At 34.2% G+C, this 19,200-nt stretch overlaps 4 protein-coding genes across 4 annotated transcripts; 2 read left to right on the top strand and 2 right to left on the bottom strand.

Annotated features, from left to right (window-relative positions):
• Nucleotides 1-1,865: 1,865 nt before the first annotated feature.
• On the top strand, nt 1,866-4,144 carry LOC130939308 (UDP-glycosyltransferase 92A1-like). Its single transcript, XM_057867420.1, has 2 exons — nt 1,866-2,660; nt 3,422-4,144. The coding sequence occupies exons 1-2, from the start codon at nt 1,866-1,868 to the stop codon at nt 4,142-4,144; spliced, it is 1,518 nt and encodes a 505-aa protein (XP_057723403.1).
• Nucleotides 4,145-5,202: 1,058 nt separating this feature from the next.
• On the top strand, nt 5,203-6,899 carry LOC130940877 (UDP-glycosyltransferase 92A1-like). Its single transcript, XM_057869151.1, has 2 exons — nt 5,203-5,829; nt 5,933-6,899. The coding sequence occupies exons 1-2, from the start codon at nt 5,243-5,245 to the stop codon at nt 6,843-6,845; spliced, it is 1,500 nt and encodes a 499-aa protein (XP_057725134.1). The 5' UTR covers nt 5,203-5,242; the 3' UTR covers nt 6,846-6,899.
• Nucleotides 6,900-7,050: 151 nt separating this feature from the next.
• LOC130940876 (protein FAR1-RELATED SEQUENCE 3) lies at nt 7,051-12,198 on the bottom strand. Its single transcript, XM_057869150.1, has 6 exons — nt 12,051-12,198; nt 8,925-11,516; nt 8,724-8,813; nt 8,323-8,472; nt 7,609-7,725; nt 7,051-7,437 (listed from the first exon to the last, which is right to left on the bottom strand). Exons 2-6 carry the CDS (start codon nt 11,280-11,282, stop codon nt 7,387-7,389), a joined length of 2,766 nt encoding a protein of 921 aa, XP_057725133.1. The 5' UTR covers nt 11,283-11,516; nt 12,051-12,198; the 3' UTR covers nt 7,051-7,386.
• A 2,383-nt stretch (nt 12,199-14,581) lies between these two features.
• LOC130939307 (uncharacterized) lies at nt 14,582-15,735 on the bottom strand. The gene has a single exon (XM_057867419.1). It carries the CDS (start codon nt 15,733-15,735, stop codon nt 14,611-14,613), a length of 1,125 nt encoding a protein of 374 aa, XP_057723402.1. The 3' UTR covers nt 14,582-14,610.
• Nucleotides 15,736-19,200: the final 3,465 nt, after the last annotated feature.

Genomic DNA, 19,200 nt, shown 5'->3' with positions numbered 1-19,200 from the left:
TATAGTAAAAAGAAAAGTGTAAAAGAAGTTTTAAAAAAAAACACAAACAATTATTTTTTGGGTCATGCTAGTTGATGTTTATATGTGCATTACATGCATTCATATTTGTCATGTAACTCATATATTAGTCTAAGATATGCAATTACCAATGGTTATTTCCAATGCACAAGCATACATATCACAAGATGAAATACAGATTATATTTCTAAAGACTTAATAATAAGGCATTATCCGAAAATTTTTAATGTAATCAAATAATTAAACTTTGTAATTTTTATTTTTTTAAGAGAAATTTTATAAAATTATAAATTTATTCAGTAATTGTAATAATATTCACATAATAAAATGCTTATCTTTGAAATGAGTATTTTTACTAGTTAGTAATTGGGATTTTAATTTGAGTGTAATTTACAAATTACAATTATTTTTGCAATTACTACAAATTCATGAATATCATCACCCAATTTCTACATATAATTTTTGTCAGTTGTATAAATTTCTAAATAAATTTTGGTAGCTTATATCACATGCATTCATTTTATTGTTTCTGTTAAATAACTTTTTACTCAAAATTTTTTTTAACATGTAATATAATTGGTCATATTTAACTCACTAATTTATTTAAATAAAATATCGAATATGTCTAAGTAACATATCATCATGATAGTAGGAGTACTTGTCATGCAAAGTATATTGTCTATTTAAAAAAATTTTAGATCAGTAATTTTTAGAAATTTTGGTAAGTATTTAGATAGCATAAATATCAAATTATATTCATAAACAAATTTTATTAATTTATGTGTACAAATTTTAATAAATGTAAGTATAAATTGTATTAATTTATATATGTAAATTCTAAAGAATATTAGCACAAATTATAGATTTTTTGTGTGCAAATTTTTTATAAATATTAGTATAAATTATTACTAATAAAATATTAATCTAAAATAATAATATTTGTTGCCTACCTCAAATTTTTTATGCCTATTTATTCCCTAACTTAGAGAGCGATAAGGGCAACCAAGCTATCACACCCTTAAAACTCCAATTGCTATGTATTCAAAGAAAGATGGCAATGAAAATGTCCACATTGTAAGGCTAACTTTCTTAGTACAAGGTCATCTCATCCCACTCCTAGCATTAGCAAAACAAATCCAACAAACAACTTTCAAAATTACCATTGCCACCACTCCCTTAAACATTCAACACATTAATGGGGAGAGTTATTTCCAAGGCACAAGCATGCATATTACAAAGATGGAATACCAATTATATCTCCAAAGACTTAGTAATAATGCATTCTCTCAAAGTTTTTAATGTAATCAAACAACTAAGCTTTATAATTTTTATTTTTCCAAGAGAAATTTTACAAAGTTATAAATTTATTCAGTAATTATAATGATATCCAGTAAAGTGCGTATTTCTGAAATGAGCATTCTTACTGATTAATTATTGGGTTTTAATTATAGCGTAGTTTGCAATTATCTTTTGCAGTTACGACAAATTCATGAGTATCATCGCTCAGATTCTACATGCAACTTTTGTCAGTTGTATAAATTTCACGTAAATATCATCGCCCAGATTCTACCTGCAATTTTTGTCAGCTATAAATCTTCAGACAAATTTTGGTAGCTTATATCACATGCATTCATCTGTTTCTGTTAAGTAATTTTTTACTCAGAATATTTTTTTTTAACATGTAACATAGTTGTTCTAATATTTTTTGTTGTGTGCAAATTTCTTGTAAATGTTAGTGTAAATATTGCTAGTAAAATACTAATCTAGAATAATAATACTGATGCCTATTTATTCCCTAACTTAGAGAGCAATAAGAGCAACCAAGCTATCACATCCTTGAAACTCCAATGGCAGAGTATTCAAAGAAAGATGGCAATGAAAATGTTCACATTGTAATGCTACCTTTCTTAGCACAAGGTCATCTCATTCCATTCCTAGCATTAGCAAAACAAATCCAACAAATAACTTCTTTCAAAATCACCATTGTCACCACTCCCTCAAACATTCAACACATCAAACATTATTATTATGATCATAACCATATCCACTTTGCTGAGCTACCTTTCAATCCTACAGAACATGGTCTACCACCAAATTCAGACAACACTAAGAATCTCTCTTCTTTAGATGCAATGCTCAAACTAACCATGGCATCTTTGAGCCTTGAGGACCCCTTTCGCTCTTTGATTTCGAAAATCAAAGAAGAAGAGGGCCACTCTCTACTCTGCATAATCTCTGATGTGTTTGTTGGTTGGGCTAACAATGTTGCAAAGAGTTTTGGAATCAAGAACATAACATTCACAACTTGTGGTGCTTATGGAACTCTGGCTTATATATCTATCTGGTCCAATCTTCCCCATATAAACTCTGATTCGGATGAGTTTTCGATTCCGGGGTTCCCTCAGAACTACAAGTTCCACCGCTCTCACATGCATAGAACCTTGAGAGAAACTGATGGAAGTTGTGATTGGTCAAAATTCATCCTTTCCCAGGTTCAACTCTCCATGAAATCTGATGGGTGGATTTGTAACACTGCTGAGGAGATTGAGAATTTGGGTTTGGAACTTCTCAGAAAGTATTTCATTAATCTTCCTGTATGGAGTGTTGGTCCTCTTCTTCAACCACTTGCACTTGAAGGTATAGTTCAAAACAATTTGCACCTTATATATACAAGGAGTGTAAAATATAATTAAAAAAAAAAAACTGATGTGAAGATGACTAGAGATGTCTTCACATGAAGATGTAAGTTCAATGAGACACATTATATTGCAGTCCACCAAAATGTCAAATAATTATAACTTCTTGCATCTAAATTGCTATGTTATTTGGTTTTGGGCGAGTTTTTACATTGGTTTTTGAAAAAAAAAAATCTATTTTTTTTAATAAATAAAAACTATTTCACATTTCAATAGTTTTTTTAAAAAAAATTAAATATTAAAAACGTCTTTTATTTTTATTTTTTTAAAATAAAGTATTGTTAGTTTTTAAAAAAACATTTTTTTTAATCTAAATTTTTTTTAAAAGAATATATCTAAATATGTTTAAAATTGAATAAAAATATTTTTTTAACTCAAAAAAGTCAATTCAAACTAATACTTAAACTGATTTGATAAAATTTTTATTTTTAAAAAATAGTTTATAAAAACTAATTTTTAAAAGTTATAACATCTATATTTAGTAAATTAAATTAAAATTAGCTTGTAATAAGTACAAGCAACAAGTTTACTTAGTAAAATAGTTTTTAATATTTAAAAATATTATAATAAATAAAAATTAAATTTAAATATTAATTAATGTATGAAATTATATTAAACTTTTTAGTTTGAAGAGTATTCTTAACTTTTAAAAGTTGCATCAACAAACACATGAGAAATGGGGGAGAAACAATCAGTTTGTTGTTTAGGGTTCTTGTTATTTATCGAATTCAATATTCGTATTTGTATGTGCAGGTAAAGAGCATGTCAAGGGTCTTGAACCCTGCATTGAGTGGTTAGATTTGAAGGATGAAAGATCTGTTCTTTACATATGTTTTGGATCACAGAACACAATCAGTGCTTCCCAAATGATGGCATTGGCTGAAGGGTTGGAACAAAGTGGGAGAAGTTTTATTTGGGTTATAAGGCCACCATTTGGTTTTGACATCAATGCAGAGTTCAATGGTGATGAATGGTTACCAAAAGGGTTTGAAGAGAGAATGAAGAACACTCAAAAGGGTTTGTTGGTGCATCAATGGGGACCCCAAATGGATATTCTTTCACATAAGTCAATAGCAGCATTTCTTAGTCACTGTGGGTGGAATTCAGTGTTGGAGAGTCTAAGTTATGGTGTTCCATTTATTGGGTGGCCATTGGCAGCAGAACAAGTTTACAATGCTAAGATGTTGGAGGAAGAATTGGGTGTTAGTGTTATGCTTACAGCAACAGCTGAAAGTGTGATTTCAGGGGAGGAAGTGAAGAATGTGATTGACATGGTTATGGATCAACAAAGTGGGAAGGGAAAAGAGATGAAGGTGAAGGCTGAAGAGATTGCAGTTCTTATGAGAGAAGCAACAACACAGAATGGTGAAGTTAAAGGCTCTTCAATCAGAGCAATAGATGATTTTGTGAAAGTCATCTTACAAAACTAAAACTTTGTTAAGATGTGATATCAAATGTTAATGTTTTTTTTTTCCCCATTAATGTTGCTTGTTTTAATTAGAAGAGAAGTATGGCTTAATCATTTTCTAATAATGCATTAACTTCTCTCCTTGGATCCACTTGCCTTTGATTACTGCTGTTAGAATTCAAAAGAGGACTAAAATTTACTATGTATGTTTTCATTTAAAAATTTCAAAAAAAAATACTTTATATATTTTTGTCTATTGTCCCATACAATACATGGATACATAAGCTAGTTAATTTAAAAAGGAAGAAGTATTATTATATTTAGAAAGAATCCATTCATAATAAATCTACATTTTTTTCTCCATATTGGATTTTGATATTCCCATTTTTAAGTTTTGAAGATTGCAATAAAAGTATTATTATATGAAAATGTTTTTATCAAACTTTCTTATTGTTAATTTTTATTAATTTTTTAATTCGAATAGGTCATCTATATGATTCTTTCTTAAATGTAATAGTTAAAACATGACACAATAGAATAAAAAGTGTGTTCCTATAATGCCTAATTTAAAAATAAATAAATAAAAAATAATTTCTTAACATATACTTCTCTCTTGTATTTATTTCTAATTCTAAATACATTACATCAACAACTACTAAAAAAATACCTACCAAAAAAGAGAGATATCTTTGCATATATTTGCACCTGCATATTTCCTTCCTTTTTTCAGTTGTCTACATAGTTTCTTATGGTAGTAAATTATCATTTACAACTATAAAAAATTGTCAAATAAATTCAATTAATATAGATACCAAGTTAGGTTTATATCTTTAACTCTAATTGTCTTGAGTTAAGAATCATTGTTATTTCCAAATCAGTTGTCCCATAATAGTGAAAGTGATAGTACATTCCACCAAAATTCTGGTCAAGTGAAGTATGAAATTATGAATATAACTTGTTTGCTTTCATTCATACCAAAAAATACAAAAATATACGTGGACTAATCTGATTCACATGTTTCTTTTTCTTTTGTACACTTTTTTCTTATAAGAAAGACTCAAAAGGGAGAATGAATGAAAGAAAGAGATTGAAGTTCTCTAATCATCCTCCTCCTTCTCCAATGGCACAAGATCCTTCAAAGAACAACAAACATGGCCACATAGTAATGATACCTTTCATGGCACATGGCCATCTAATTCCATTCCTAGCACTAGCAAAACACATTCTACAAAGAACTAACAATAACTTCACAATCACCATAGCCACTACTCCCCTTAACATTCAATACCTCAGATCAGCACTTTCCTCCTCCTCTTCTTCCACACCAATTCATGATCATCTTCAACTTTCTGAGCTACCCTTCAATGGAATCCAGCATGGTCTACCACCAAACATAGAGAACACAGAGAAGCTTCCCTTAACTTCCATCATCAAGCTCTTCAATGCTTCTACAAGCCTTGATGACCCTCTTCGTTCTTTGATATTGAAGATCACTGAAGAAGAGGGTCACCCTCCACTTTGTGTAATCTCTGATGTGTTTCTTGGTTGGGTCACCAATGTTGCAAAAAGTTGTGGCACCAAGAACATATCCTTCTCAACTTGTGGTGCTTATGGAACTTTGGCTTACATCTCTATCTGGACACATTTTCCTCACAGGAAAACAGATTCTGAAGAGTTTTGGACACCTGGGTTCCCTGAAAATTATAGGTTCAGATTTTGGAATATGAATTTTTACATATCTGGTTTTTAGTATATTATATTTTATTTTGTTCGATACTAAAATTTTCTGGATCTGTCGCTGCTGCTGCAGGTTCAAGCGCTCTCACATGCATAGGATGTTAAGGCTAGCTGATGGGAATGATGATTGGTCCAAATTCTTCCCTCCACAGATTGCACTTTCTATGAAATCTGATGGGTGGATTTGCTACACAATTGAGGAGCTTGAGCCTTTTGCCTTGGATCTTCTGAGGAAGTATCTTAACCTTCCCGTTTGGAGTGTTTGTCCTCTTCAGATAAAGGATTCAAATTCGAAACAACGAGCAGGGAAAGTTTCTGGCATAGCTCTTGAAGAATGCATTGAGTGGCTGAATTCCAAGGATCAAAGTTCTGTTCTTTACATATCTTTTGGATCACAGAACACAATCAGTGCTTCCCAGATGATGGCGTTAGCCGAGGGGTTGGAAAAGAGTGGGAAGCCGTTTATTTGGGTTATCCGGCCACCTTTCGGTTATGACATGAATGGAGAGTTCGGCACTCAATGGTTGCCGGAAGGGTTCGAAGAGAGGATGAAGGAGAGCAAGAGAGGCTTGTTGGTGCATAAATGGGGACCCCAATTGGAGATTCTATCACATAGTTCAACAGGAGCCTTTTTAAGCCATTGTGGGCAGAATTCAATGTTGGAGAGCCTAAGTTATGGGGTTCCAATAATTGGGTGGCCATTGGCAGCAGAACAAGCTTACAATGCTAAGATGTTAGAGGAAGAATTGGGTGTGGGTGTTATACTCACAGCAACAGTTGAAAGTGTTATTTCAGGGGAGGAAGTGAAGAATGTCATTGAAACAGTTATGGATCAAGGAGGGAAGGGAAAAGAGATGAAAGCAAAAGCAAAAGAGATTGCAGTGCTTATGAGAGAAGCAACAACAGAGAATGGAGAAGTGAAAGGTTCTTCACTGAGATCATTGGATGATTTTATAACAACTATTTTGTCATCCAAGTCTCTGTGAAATTTGAATTTGAACAGATTATTTACATGGAACATTTCTAGTTTTGCACTGCTATATTCTTTTTGGGGCAGGAACATTATGATTATGGTATTTGAGTGTGAATATTATTACTCTGAAATATTTACAAACAAATATTGTTGATTTGCCATAGGAGTTCGATGTCGCTTCTTTTCTAAAATTTCCATAAAAGATAACCACCACGAAATAATCTAAGAATAACTCCTAGTCATTATATTACTTTGTGAATATTGATGACTCAAAGTGATTTTGTGACCAGCCTGGGATATAGTTCCTAAAATGACACTAAAGCATTACTTATGCAGAATGGCATGACAAAAGGCTTCCTATATAAACAACGTGCTGCCTACGATATGATACATATACAAATATGTTAGACAAACTTACATAGAAAAAGAGACTAACCAAAACAAAAGAAACACTAGATTTTCTAAGCCATTGGGGTATCCATTGCCATTGTCACCAATCTGCCAGAAATAAGATTAACACACCCCACCTGGGCACAAAAATAAAAATCTATGCTTCACTTCTTCTGCCTTTTTGTTACAGAGATAGGATCTGACTGCACATAGCCCTGCCAAATTTCACCACATAAATGCATTAATATCCCCCTAGAGAACACACTCAATGGTGGCATAAAACTAGGAACTAGGGACACCTGAATCAACAGATTTTAACAGGATTCTTAAGCCTTTAGTAATTAGCTCTCTTGAAATTTGCACGATGACAACAGAAGATAACTTACATCAGAAGAAAGTTGCTCACGGATATAGGACATTGATCGTTGCATAGCACCCAATGTGTCCCTGGAAACCTGAAACTTGACTTCAGACTCGCCAGAAATTGTGTCGGAGTCTTGAAGCTGAAACAATTTAAAGAATTTTAACAATCCAAACACTGATCAAAGAAAAAAAATTATTAGAAACCAGACTGTCCATACAATTAAAACTAAAATAAAAAGAAACATCAAGTATTGCCCAAAAATGAAGAAATGTGATATTGTGGGAGGGTGGAGATATAGGTCATCAAGAGGACAAATAAAGGCACACTCTTCTGCCTAGTGCCAAAAATAAACAGGTCTCAAATGATTTCTACAAAAATTTCATGAATGAAATTATTGCACCACATAGAAGCTGGTTGTATCAAAATATGGCTTCAATTTTGCCAATTACAGTTAGTTTTGAGATACTAGGCCTGTCATGAAGAGTTTATTAGTTCCCTTCCCTTTTTATATCCAGAAAGAGTGAAAGACTAATTACAATTATCTTCCTTCACAAGCCTATCAATAACAAGTATTTCTCGTGAATTCAAATCAACAACAACATTTAGATATCCCGAGTCCCGATTCCCCCCTACAAAAGAAGGAATAAAAGAAAACATAGCATGGTACAACAAAGTGATGTGTTTTAAAAATATTCTTATGGAAAAACAAAACAGCAGTGATCATTAATCAACGCACCTTCAGATTTATTACAGCAACCTTATTAGCTGGTGTAGAAAGTTGTTCACTGATGCCGGCCATAGACTTCAACATTGGTTCCAAAGAAACTCTAGAGAGCTGAAACTTAACCTCCGTTTCTGCTGATGGAACCTTGGTATAATCTTGTAACTGCAATTGAAATATGCAAGGAACTTGAGCTCCTAACCAGTTGTTATTTGTTAAAATGTGCAAGTTAAAAGCAAAGAATTATGCCACAAATAAGTCTCCTACAAAATACAGAAGGCATTTATACCCAAGAAGGGCTTAAGTTAATTCTGTTCCATAAACTTCTCAGGCAAGGATAGGTATCTCAACCAACTTTGACTAAATGAAGAATGCTACTGCCTCTTTCTCACTATTTTAGATTACTATGACCATACCTTCAGATTGATAACAGCTACTTTATTCCCCGGAGTTGAGCTTCTATTTTCCATTACCCATGTCATTGATTTCATACAGGGAAGAACAACCTACATGAATGAACCCAAAGACCAGTTCAACACCATCCAGTCCTATTCCAATCGCAGAAACACAGTAAATAAACAAACTAAACAAAACCAAGAAAGTTCTCATTCATTTACCATGTTTTCATCTTGACCATCATCTCGCTGGACAGATACTGGAGCCATTCTAGGGAAGTTTAGATCACCAAATGACTGTTGAACAGGTGCACCAGCATCATTAAGATTAAACCTCCTTGTTGTTTCATCATGCCGTGGCCACAAAAGAGGGGGTGTATCTGATCTTGAAGTCTGGTTTTTCTTGTCATCATGAGCATTGCTGATACTCCTAATACTAGCCGGTGCAACTTTTGCAAAATTTCGCTTTGCGGCAGCAACTTTCTTTCCTACATCTCTAAGAGCACCCATTGCAGCACTATAAGTTTCCACAGATATTGCCCCATCCTCCACATATTTTATGGCTTCTCGACACAGAGTGCCATAACGAGATGTCATAGAATCCACTCCATGTGATTCACTGGCATGTTCATCCAATCCAACATAACTTTTTGCATTCCTTGTCCACCGTTTCAAGATGTAATGGGATGGTAAAGTAAGTACATTAGTAACAGTGAAAACAGTTAGGACATGCCTACACAGAATGCCTGAATACTCAAACATTTGACAACTACACTCAGCCTTCAACTCGGAATGGTTTAATGTGACAATATATGCCTTTTGGTCATCCTCAAATTTAGCAACCCTGAATATGCTATTTGCCCCTTCTTCTTCAATTCTGTTTGCAGTATAAACAAAAGTTTCAACTAGTTCCTCTTGAAACTTTGAAAATACTTTTCGTGTATAAAGATTAGCAGTCTGTTTCTCCATTGGTGAAGGTGTCTTCAAAACAGGTTGGCTGCAAATTGTCTCAGAATCTAATTCTATTTCCCTTTCAAACCACATCTCCATAGCTTGTTCATACTGCCTAAAGAAAATTGGTAATGTTGTTTGCGGGTTAACAAAACCATCGAAAAAAGAGCTATCAAATCCATGATTAGGAGATATTGCAGCAAAAAATGAATCACGGAAATATGCTGGGACCCACTGAGCACGAGCATTGTACAATGACTGAAGCCATTCATTTCTTCCAAGTTCATACTTTTCCATAATAGAATTCCAAGATGAATCAAACTCTTCAATCGTTTCAGTCAGGTTAATACAATTATAAAGTTCACCCTGAAAATTTGGATGCATGTGACATACATGAGCCAACCTTTCCTGACCTTCTCTCAAGACATCCCACTTGTTTAGACAGTGCCGTGCATGGGGGAAAACTTGTGAAACTGCACTCTGAATGGCTCTATCTTGACCAGTAGTGATAGAAATGGGGTGGCGGTCATTCATTGCTGTCAGAAATGTCTTGAGAAGCCACACAAAAGAATCTTCAGAATCATCCAAAAGGAGTGCAGAACCAAATAAAATTGTCTGGCCATGATGGTTTACCCCAGTGAATGGTACAAATGGTACTTTGTATTGATACACTTTGAATGTTGTGTCCAGATTAATTGCATCACCGAAATGATTGTAAGCACTCCTTGATCTTGCATCTGCCCAAAACACATTAGACATATGGTTATCTTCATCAAGTTGTATAGCATAGAAGAAACCAGGGTTTTCCGCCTGCATTCTCTTAAAATACTCCAGCAGGTTCTGACAATCCCTCCCAAGTGTCTTCTTCTGAACAGGCTGTTTAACAGTATAATTCATTGATGAAGAATTTTTTATTTGGTGATTAGTCTTCGCAACAACTGCAGGAACTTGGTGATTAGTCTTAGCAGCAACTGCAGGAACTTGGTGATTAGTCTTGGTAACAACTGCAGAAACTTGGTGATTAGTCTTAGCACCAACTGCAGGAAAATTCCTACTACCATGAATGTTCTCAGTGGAATTGCGATTCCCAGGAGCCCTATCCATAGATATATACATGACACCGCTGGGAACAAGCCCCACTCCTTGGTAAGTTTCAGGCATTGTTCTTCCGACGCTAGAAAAGTGCCTACGTGGCTGAAGACTGTGCACTTCACCGGAACTTGACGTGGAATGACTATGCTCCTTCACAAATTTTGTAACAAACCACTTATGTTGACCCTTTCGCTCTATCCTAATCATTGCATTACAAGTTTCATTAGGCTTTCTTTTTAAACCATCGCCACCACAAACAAATTCCCGATACGCATTTGCCCCATCAGGTTTTGAACGACTCTGAGGGCTAGCTTTGGGGTTGAAACCCAAACGTCGGGCATACTCGTTATAGAAATTCTTTGCAGCATCTTCAGATTCAAACCCCATACCGAGATGAGGCTCGGAAGCCCCATCCTCAACATGAGAACCAGAGTTTTCAGCATTATTAACTTCCCCATCACTAGGTTCAGCAGCTCCATCATCTGTAGCAGATAGATGGCCACTTCTTTCCCCCATGTTTAAGTACCACTTGAACATCCACCTTCAACAATTTATGCTGCAAAATTACTCAGCAACTATTTCGTGGGTAACACCATGCAGCAAGAACCAATGCCTTCAATCATATCAAACAGAAAGACCATCTAAGTTGCCAAGGTTACAAGTAAATGCAAAACTACACAATGCAGCTCCTGAAGTTTTCGAAATTGATCTTCTTCAACCACCACGCTGGACTTTTTCAAACAAAATGCCGCTATCATGTCCTCTTCACACCTGTTAAATCAATTCCACCTCCAATGTTCTCAATAATGAAATGAAGCTTAACAAAGGTAAAGAATAACACAAGCGAGCTTTTTGGAATTTTCTTTTGAAAATTAAGGAAACATGATAGATGTTACTAAAACATACCAAATGAAGCTAACAATTTGTGACAAACAAACTATTTATGATAAAGACAAAGTCTTGTTTAAAGTGTACGTTATCAATTCAAAACTGACAAAATTCACCAGAAATCTCATATATCAAAACTATGCTAACAAAACAAAAAGTTCATTTAAGTAGGGTGACATCATAGGTACATGACACAATTTAAATCCTCAATTTTAAAAAATAACAAAAAATTCTGATTCCAGGTCAAAACTACAAAAGTGTAAAATTTATAGTGAAATTCACATAAGGAACGGAAGGAAAGAAAAATCATCTATAGACAGTAGCTGTCGCAGAAATCATTACGGAAAATTAGGAACCCTAACTTACAGTAACAAAAGGCTAAGTATAGGTATGATAAATTAATTCGAAAAAAAAAACCTTCAAATTTCGGCGTTGAAGAACCTCAACTCGCGTCAACAACGAGATTGAGGGGACAAAAGAACCGTGTTAGGGTTTTCTGAAGCTCCGGGCGATTTCAGAGTAGGGAGAGAGAAGGAAGACGGTGTGTGAGAGAGAGAAAGAAGAGTGAGAGAGTGGATGTCGCGTGGGTTTCGGTTGCATATGACATAAGTACACACGCGCCTTGTCAACCGTTGGATTCGCATCGTACGGCTAGTGTTTGTTGAGAACGAACTCGGTTCGCTGTTATCAAAGTCGAAAGTTGATTTAATTTTCTGTGTTTCTGTTTGTAGTGCGCGGGATCTCTCACGTGCACGGCGCATGACTGTGGGCTCGCCATAGTGCACCACTACACTGGGAATATAATAGAAAAGTAAAAGTATTTCTTAATTATTTATTTTTAAATAAGATCACTCAAATTTTCACCTTACCTCGTTTGAGATTACAATTCGAAAAAGTATGCAGAACCAATAAAATTACACTTTTTATTTTTATTATTGAGATTGTGGTGGTATTTTTAAATAATATAGATAATTAATGTATTTTTTTGTATAGATGATCACAAATCTGACTCTTAGATTTGTGGTTTAAATTTTTTTAAAAAAAATTTATAAATTTGACCTTTAAATTTGTGCTATAACACTAAAAAAATTTTTAAATATGTAAATCGGATCTTTTAATTTGGAGAATTTTGATTTTTTTTTTGTTTTTTACTCAAAATTTACTCTCAATTTTCTATCTCTATTTAAAATTGAGGTTCAATTTTTTACTCTATCCAAAATTTGACTCTCAATTTTTTATTTTTATTCAAATTTAAGCCTCCAATTTATAGTTTTTAATTTAAAAAAAGATAATTATCTCCATAATTATGCATAACACATCTCTTTAATCCATTACTAAAAAATTAGCCATATAATTAGTGTATAATATGTACAATAATAATTAACATAAAAATAAACAATATTTTTAAAATTAGAATAAATATAAGTAATTTTTATTTTTAATTTATATTAAATTAAATAAATAATTTATTATACATATTATCAAGATATCTTATTGATTTTCTAGCAAGATTCTCACCATTTTAATGCAAGTAAACATTTTTTATACGGCATAGTTTTAGTTTTAATTATAAATTATAAATAAATGCATAATAACTAAACTCCAAAATATAGAAAACCCACGATACACACAACGAGCTGCTACTATGTATGATTAAATCAAATATATATTGCCACAATAATAAAATTTGTTAATCTCAAACCTTTAAAAAAAGTTTAAAAAAAATTAAAGTGTCGAACACAAATTTTTTTATTGCAACGGAAAAAAATAAGGAACAGTTTTATTAAATTTTGCCCGGTATGTAACCAGCAGAAGAAGGTGAGTCATTGGATAAAATCTCACACTAATCTTACACCATCAAATCATTATTGATGGCTAGTTAATGGCTAACAATCACAAAAATTGTTGGCCCCTAGCATTACTCAAAAAAAAAATTATAAAATAAAACAAATTCACACATTTGGTTTCACATAAATTTAATAATTAAAATTATTAAATAATAATTTAGCCAATTATAATAAAATATCTAATAATTTTAAATTTTTTTTTTTGAAGAAAAGAGCTTAACACGCAAGATGGAGCATTGATAAACTAACAACACCCAGTATATATATGACAGTCTTTAGTCATTTTCGACATTGCCATTAACAACTATATAGTTAACCACCAACCTATTCATCAGAGAAATCGAATGACCTATTGATAATTTTCACCACGCTAGAAGTTTGATTTCTGTAATTTATATTAAAATAAGAGCAATGCTAGGGGGCCAGTAATTTTTGTGATTGTTAGCCATCAACTAGCCATCAATGATGATTTGATGGTGTGAGATTGGTGTGAGATTTCATCCAATGGCTCACCTTCTTCTGCTAGTTACATGCTGGCCAAAATTCAATAAAACTGCTGGCCCCCTAGACTTTTCCTTAAAATAATTGCGAGTGAGTTTTTTTAAGAAATTAAAGGGATAATAACTCCCTTCTGTAATCACCGGGAGGATTATCAACAAATGGAATCAAGAATTAACTTTGAAACTCTCCTTAGCCAATCAGTCCTTCCCTACATGTGTGTTGAACTCTAACATTCCAACAGCATAAACAACATAACTCTATTGATAACTTTGTGTACAATATTTTTCAAGTTTTTGTTGTCTCTAGTCTAATTCGTCTTTTTTGAGTTCTCTCACGTATAATAATTTTTACTATTGTTTACCATTTACGTATTAAGCATCTATCATCTATCCTTGAACCCAATGGTTACAACGCACGTCAAGGTAGTACAAAATTTTGTGTGTTCATTGATCTCAAGTGCAAGTTATTCAGACCAATAAATTGTACTGTTTACCAGCTATAACTACAAATTTTCACATGAAACTATTTAACCTTTTCCTGCTTCAAAAAGAACAGATAAAACAAATTTGATTAGAAGATCCTGCTAAGCCAAAAATAATATCTTAAAAATTCATATAAAAAAAAACAATCTAAAGGGTAATAATATCAGTTACAGGTAACTCAGTTGGATCAAACTCATCATCAAGAGTCTTAGAAAGCCTCAACAAGCTCCTCATGGCCAATATAGCCATGGGGTTCACATCATGCATGGACCGTGCAAACAAGCACCGGCTAGCCTCATTCGCCGCCGCGAACACCGCCTCATTTTTATTACTCCCCGGTCCCATCAAACAATGCGCCAGAATCCTCACCACCGGCTGCATCAGCTCCCACGGCATCGGTATCCTCCCTTCCGCCGCCGCCGTCTCCTCCACCGCCTTTCCACCACCTTTACCTTTACCCTTACCTTTCTCTTTCTCTTTCTCTTTCTTTTTCACGTCGATTTTGATTTCTGTTATTCCTTCTTCCTCGAAATGTTTATACATGCTACCGTCTTGTCCCGCCCAAATCTTACAAAACTCGCAGAAATCCACCTTCGATTCTGTCGGCATTGAAGATATCTTGCTGTAGAAGAGTTCTAACGCTACGCCGACGATTCTTGCTCTTCTCGTTGACCTAACAGTTCCGTGAGGCTCGAGCGTTGGGGAAACAACGGCGATGTTGAGATCCGTGGCGGAGTTTTTCGAAGGCGGTGGAGTTTTTGACTCGTGGTAGAGGCTAGGGTGGGAGAGATCAGGGAGCGTGGCGGTTACGGGCTGTCCGGCGCGTGAGGTTGTTTCGTGCGCGTAGAATGCTAACAGAACGGCTTCAAAACCGGCTTGAGGCTTTCGGTTATGGATTCGAGAGAGGTAGAGACCGGTGATGAGAGGGAGGAAGCGGAGGACGAGGAGTTGGAGGTCGGGAACGGAGGATTGGAAGGTGTCGTATAGCCAGCGGCAGAGGTTGTTGTCGCCGGTGCCGGAGTTTGGGCGGCGGAGGAGGGCGGAGATGGGAGGGTAGAGGGCGGAGGGGTCGTGTGAGGAGAGCGGGGATGAGAGGATTGAAGAGAGGGATTGCATTGCGGATTTGATCTTGTCTTGGTGGGCGGGGTTGGTGGCGGCGGTGTTTGCTGGTGCGGTGGTGGGGGCGGGGGCGGTGGCGGGTGCGGTGGTGGGGGAGGTTTCCTCTTCTTCCGAGGAGGAGGAGGAGGAGGAGGAGGACGAGGACGACGTCATGTTTTTGTTGTAACTGTTTTAGTTGTGACGTGTGAGAGGGGACAGAAGAGAATGAAATGGCAGAAGATTTGTTTGAGAAAGAAAGAAAGAGAGAGAGACGCGTAATTGAAGGAGAAAAAATAGGATCTTATTCTTATAACTGTTCTTGTGGATTATGATGATAACAATTAACAATACCATGTGATCATGTTTTGTGCAACTCTAATTAACTAGATGAAATTCTCTTATAATTTCAAAATAATTATACGTAACTAGATTCTACTATGATTATGATATAGTAATTATAGTGATTATTTTAAAATAAACTATACATGAGTAAATTTTAGTATGATTATATTATAATAATTTAAAGCATAATTTTTATATTTTAGTAATATTTTTTAACAATATTTAATAAAAAATATTTTTTAATTTTAGTAATATTTTTTTATAATTAATGTAATCTCTAAAAAATTATTTGTTTTTTAAATTAATTTTTAAAATATTTTTTAATCAAATTCATTCTTTCAAAATTTTAAACTAATCATGTTAGGTTTTTAGTTACTTTCTTTGTTAATATAGTATAAAAATTTATTAATGTGCTATATTAAGTAATATCTCAATACATAATTAAAAATTTTAATTGATTATTAATATAAAAGGTTATGCTAGCCTATTAAGTAATCAATTGGCTTTTTTGAATGATATAAATAACTATCAATTAAATAAAAATATATTATATTTTTAAATTATTTAACTAAATCTTAATATTAAAATAATTATCTGTACACTTTATTTACATTGTTTACTTATATTTTTTTTAATATAAAAATCATGTAGAGAATGATGGTAGATATTGGTGATGATAGTAATAAAAATAGTGGTATTTTGTCTCTTTTAATAATTCTTTAACGCGTGTCGAATTAATGTTATATTTAAGTAAATTATGTAAGTTTTAAATAAAGACATTAGTAGAAAGGATAAAATATCCGATAGAATTAATAGTTAAAAACCATAATGTCATTTTTTTTAATGAGAAATCGAATGAGAGTTAGCAAAATGATAAAGGGACGGTTGGGAAATGTTTCAAAATTAAAAAAGATGCTGCTGTGCATGCACGTTTCATATCAACACCTTATTCACGTTTTCCGGATAAAATAAAATATAGTAAGTCTAGAACTACAAGATGAATTCATAAATTTTAGGGTAAAATGTATATTTAAACTAAGATGAAATTAAAATTATACAATTCACTCAAAATGAAAAATGTTATATGAATTTTTTAATTGAACGTTTTTATGTAAATTGAATGAGGCATGTTCGACACTAATTTGAATAAGAGCAATTCAAATTATAGAAAAAATACAAATCGAATATGACAAATTTAATTTATACATGAACAAAATCTTGTATTAAATTGTAGGGGTGACCTCATATCAAATCAGATCTGATATGGCCAAAATTTTTATCAGAATCGTACTAAAATTATTGGATCATATTTGATCCAATATCCGCAATTTTTAAACTTAGATTCGATCCGATCTGATCCGCACATTTGTGGATCGGATCGGATATCAAATATATCCGCAAAATAAAAAACTATTTTTATTAAAAAAATCAATAAAATTCATTTTTTCTATTTTTTTAAAATATGTTTATTATTAAAATAATATTAAACATACTTTTCTTAAATAATAAATTAAAATAATACAACATATATGATAATTATTAGTTGAAATAAAACATATAAAGAATATTTACTTATTTATTTCCTTATTTTTGCGGATATGCAGATTGGATATGCGGATATCTACACAAAATTCGTAATCCAATACTATTAGTGTGCGGATTGGATCGGATCCATATCCGCAATTTTCGTATCGGATTCGGATAAACACCGCGAATGTGCGGATCGAATCCGATCCATTAATACCCCTATTGAATCGAATAACATTGATTTGAATTATGCATGCACGTGAACACCTCACTAATTCGGATGACACCAATTCGAATAACACATCGTAATTTTCTTATATAATTTGAACTTGACTGATTCGAATTACCATGAACATATAAATCAAAGAAGGTAAATTCGATTTACTGTGATGCCAACATATATAAACATGATGTGAACGTAAATTCCTGCCATTAGAGTGAAAGACAATGGCTAATGAGGATAGTTTTCTAGTGTTGGTGCACTATAGAGGGTCGATTAAGAAAAAAATACGCTCTGAAATTAAGTTTACTAAAAAGGATCTTATAATCCAAAAACTGGGGTTGCAAGGCATGAAACGGGTTGAGAAGCTATTATATCGAATTCTGACTACAATTTTGCGAGATGATGTAAAATACGATTCGTTTGTCATATGCAGTGATGAGGATTTTGAGGTTTTGTTCCATTGTCGTCGATAGTTTCCCGAGGTCAGGACCCCTAAGCTGTTGGCAAAGCTTGTCGATGTGGTCTCTAGCTTAGGAGGTTCAAACCAGAATTCTCTAGCTCCAGCAATGCCAGCCTATTCTAGTTAGAGACCTGTTGGTGCCCCATCATCTGTGCCTGTGATTGCACCTGAGGCAATGGTGATTGTCTCCCCGTCCATCGCAACTGACATACACCACAGTGGTGATAGAGGAGTTGGTATTACTGATGCAGCGCCGGTTTCATTATACGGTGGCACACCTGATGGTATAGATGATTACTGCGGGATGATGATGACAATGATGACATGGATCCGAACATCATTGCCGATGATAACGGTGGTGACATAGTAGCAAGTAATCCAGCTGGCGCTGGCGGAGCGTCTAGCTCAGGGACCCAATAGTACCTCCTGCATTTTTTCAACTTTTGATTGGGATGCCATGAGACAGCAAAGGGTTCCAGCAAATCTATTGGATTTGGTGCCAGAGATACACAGAGTACTAGAAGTCTAGCGGAGTTTTAGGTTGGTCAGCAGTTTAAGGATAAAGAGGAGGCCGTGTTAAGCGTGAAGAACTATAGCATTCGACGCGGGGTTCAGTATAAAGTAGTAGAGTCCGATTATCGCAAGTACTTTGGGAAGTGTAAGGAATTTGGCAATGGTGCACATGGTTGATTCAAATCAGTCTCCGCCACCGTAAAGGTATTTGGGAGGTAAAACAATACAATGGACCTCATACTTATCTTGCCACCTCGATATCGAGTGACCACAGGAGTCTTGATTATCATGTGATCTCGGCATTCATACTGCCAATGGTTAGAGCTGATGCAGCCGTGTGTATCAAGGTATTGCCGAATGTGACAAAGGCACATTTCGATTTTAGACCGACTTACAAGAGAGCTTGGTTGGTTAAGTAGAAGGTCGTGGCACAGATTTACATAGATTAGAATGTGTCATATAATGAGTTGCCGCGATGGGTCCTAGGTGTACAAATGACGATGCATAGTACTGTGGTAGTATTGAGGACGAGTATTGTGCGAGTGGGTGGGCAAGTGGATCAGGAGCAGGCCTA

The sequence above is a fragment of the Arachis stenosperma genome, chromosome 7 (genome assembly GCF_014773155.1).
Source record: "Arachis stenosperma cultivar V10309 chromosome 7, arast.V10309.gnm1.PFL2, whole genome shotgun sequence".
NCBI classification, from domain to species: Eukaryota; Viridiplantae; Streptophyta; class Magnoliopsida; order Fabales; family Fabaceae; genus Arachis; species Arachis stenosperma.
This window is presented reverse-complemented; position numbering and strand designations above follow the sequence as displayed.

Coding starts and splice junctions, on each gene's coding strand:
- LOC130939308 (XM_057867420.1), top strand. CDS start 1,866: ATGGCAGAGTATTCAAAGAAAGATGGCAATGAAAATGTTCACATTGTA. Junction 2,661..3,421: donor CACTTGCACTTGAAGGTATA/GTTCAAAACAAT, acceptor TTTGTTGTTTAG/GGTTCTTGTTATTTATCGAA.
- LOC130940877 (XM_057869151.1), top strand. CDS start 5,243: ATGGCACAAGATCCTTCAAAGAACAACAAACATGGCCACATAGTAATG. Junction 5,830..5,932: donor GGGTTCCCTGAAAATTATAG/GTTCAGATTTTG, acceptor CTGCTGCTGCAG/GTTCAAGCGCTCTCACATGC.
- LOC130940876 (XM_057869150.1), bottom strand. CDS start 11,282: ATGTTCAAGTGGTACTTAAACATGGGGGAAAGAAGTGGCCATCTATCT. Junction 8,814..8,924: donor ATGGTCAAGATGAAAACATG/GTAAATGAATGA, acceptor TCATTCATGTAG/GTTGTTCTTCCCTGTATGAA. Junction 7,726..8,322: donor TTGCTGTAATAAATCTGAAG/GTGCGTTGATTA, acceptor AAATTGTTTCAG/CTTCAAGACTCCGACACAAT.
- LOC130939307 (XM_057867419.1), bottom strand. CDS start 15,735: ATGACGTCGTCCTCGTCCTCCTCCTCCTCCTCCTCCTCCTCGGAAGAA.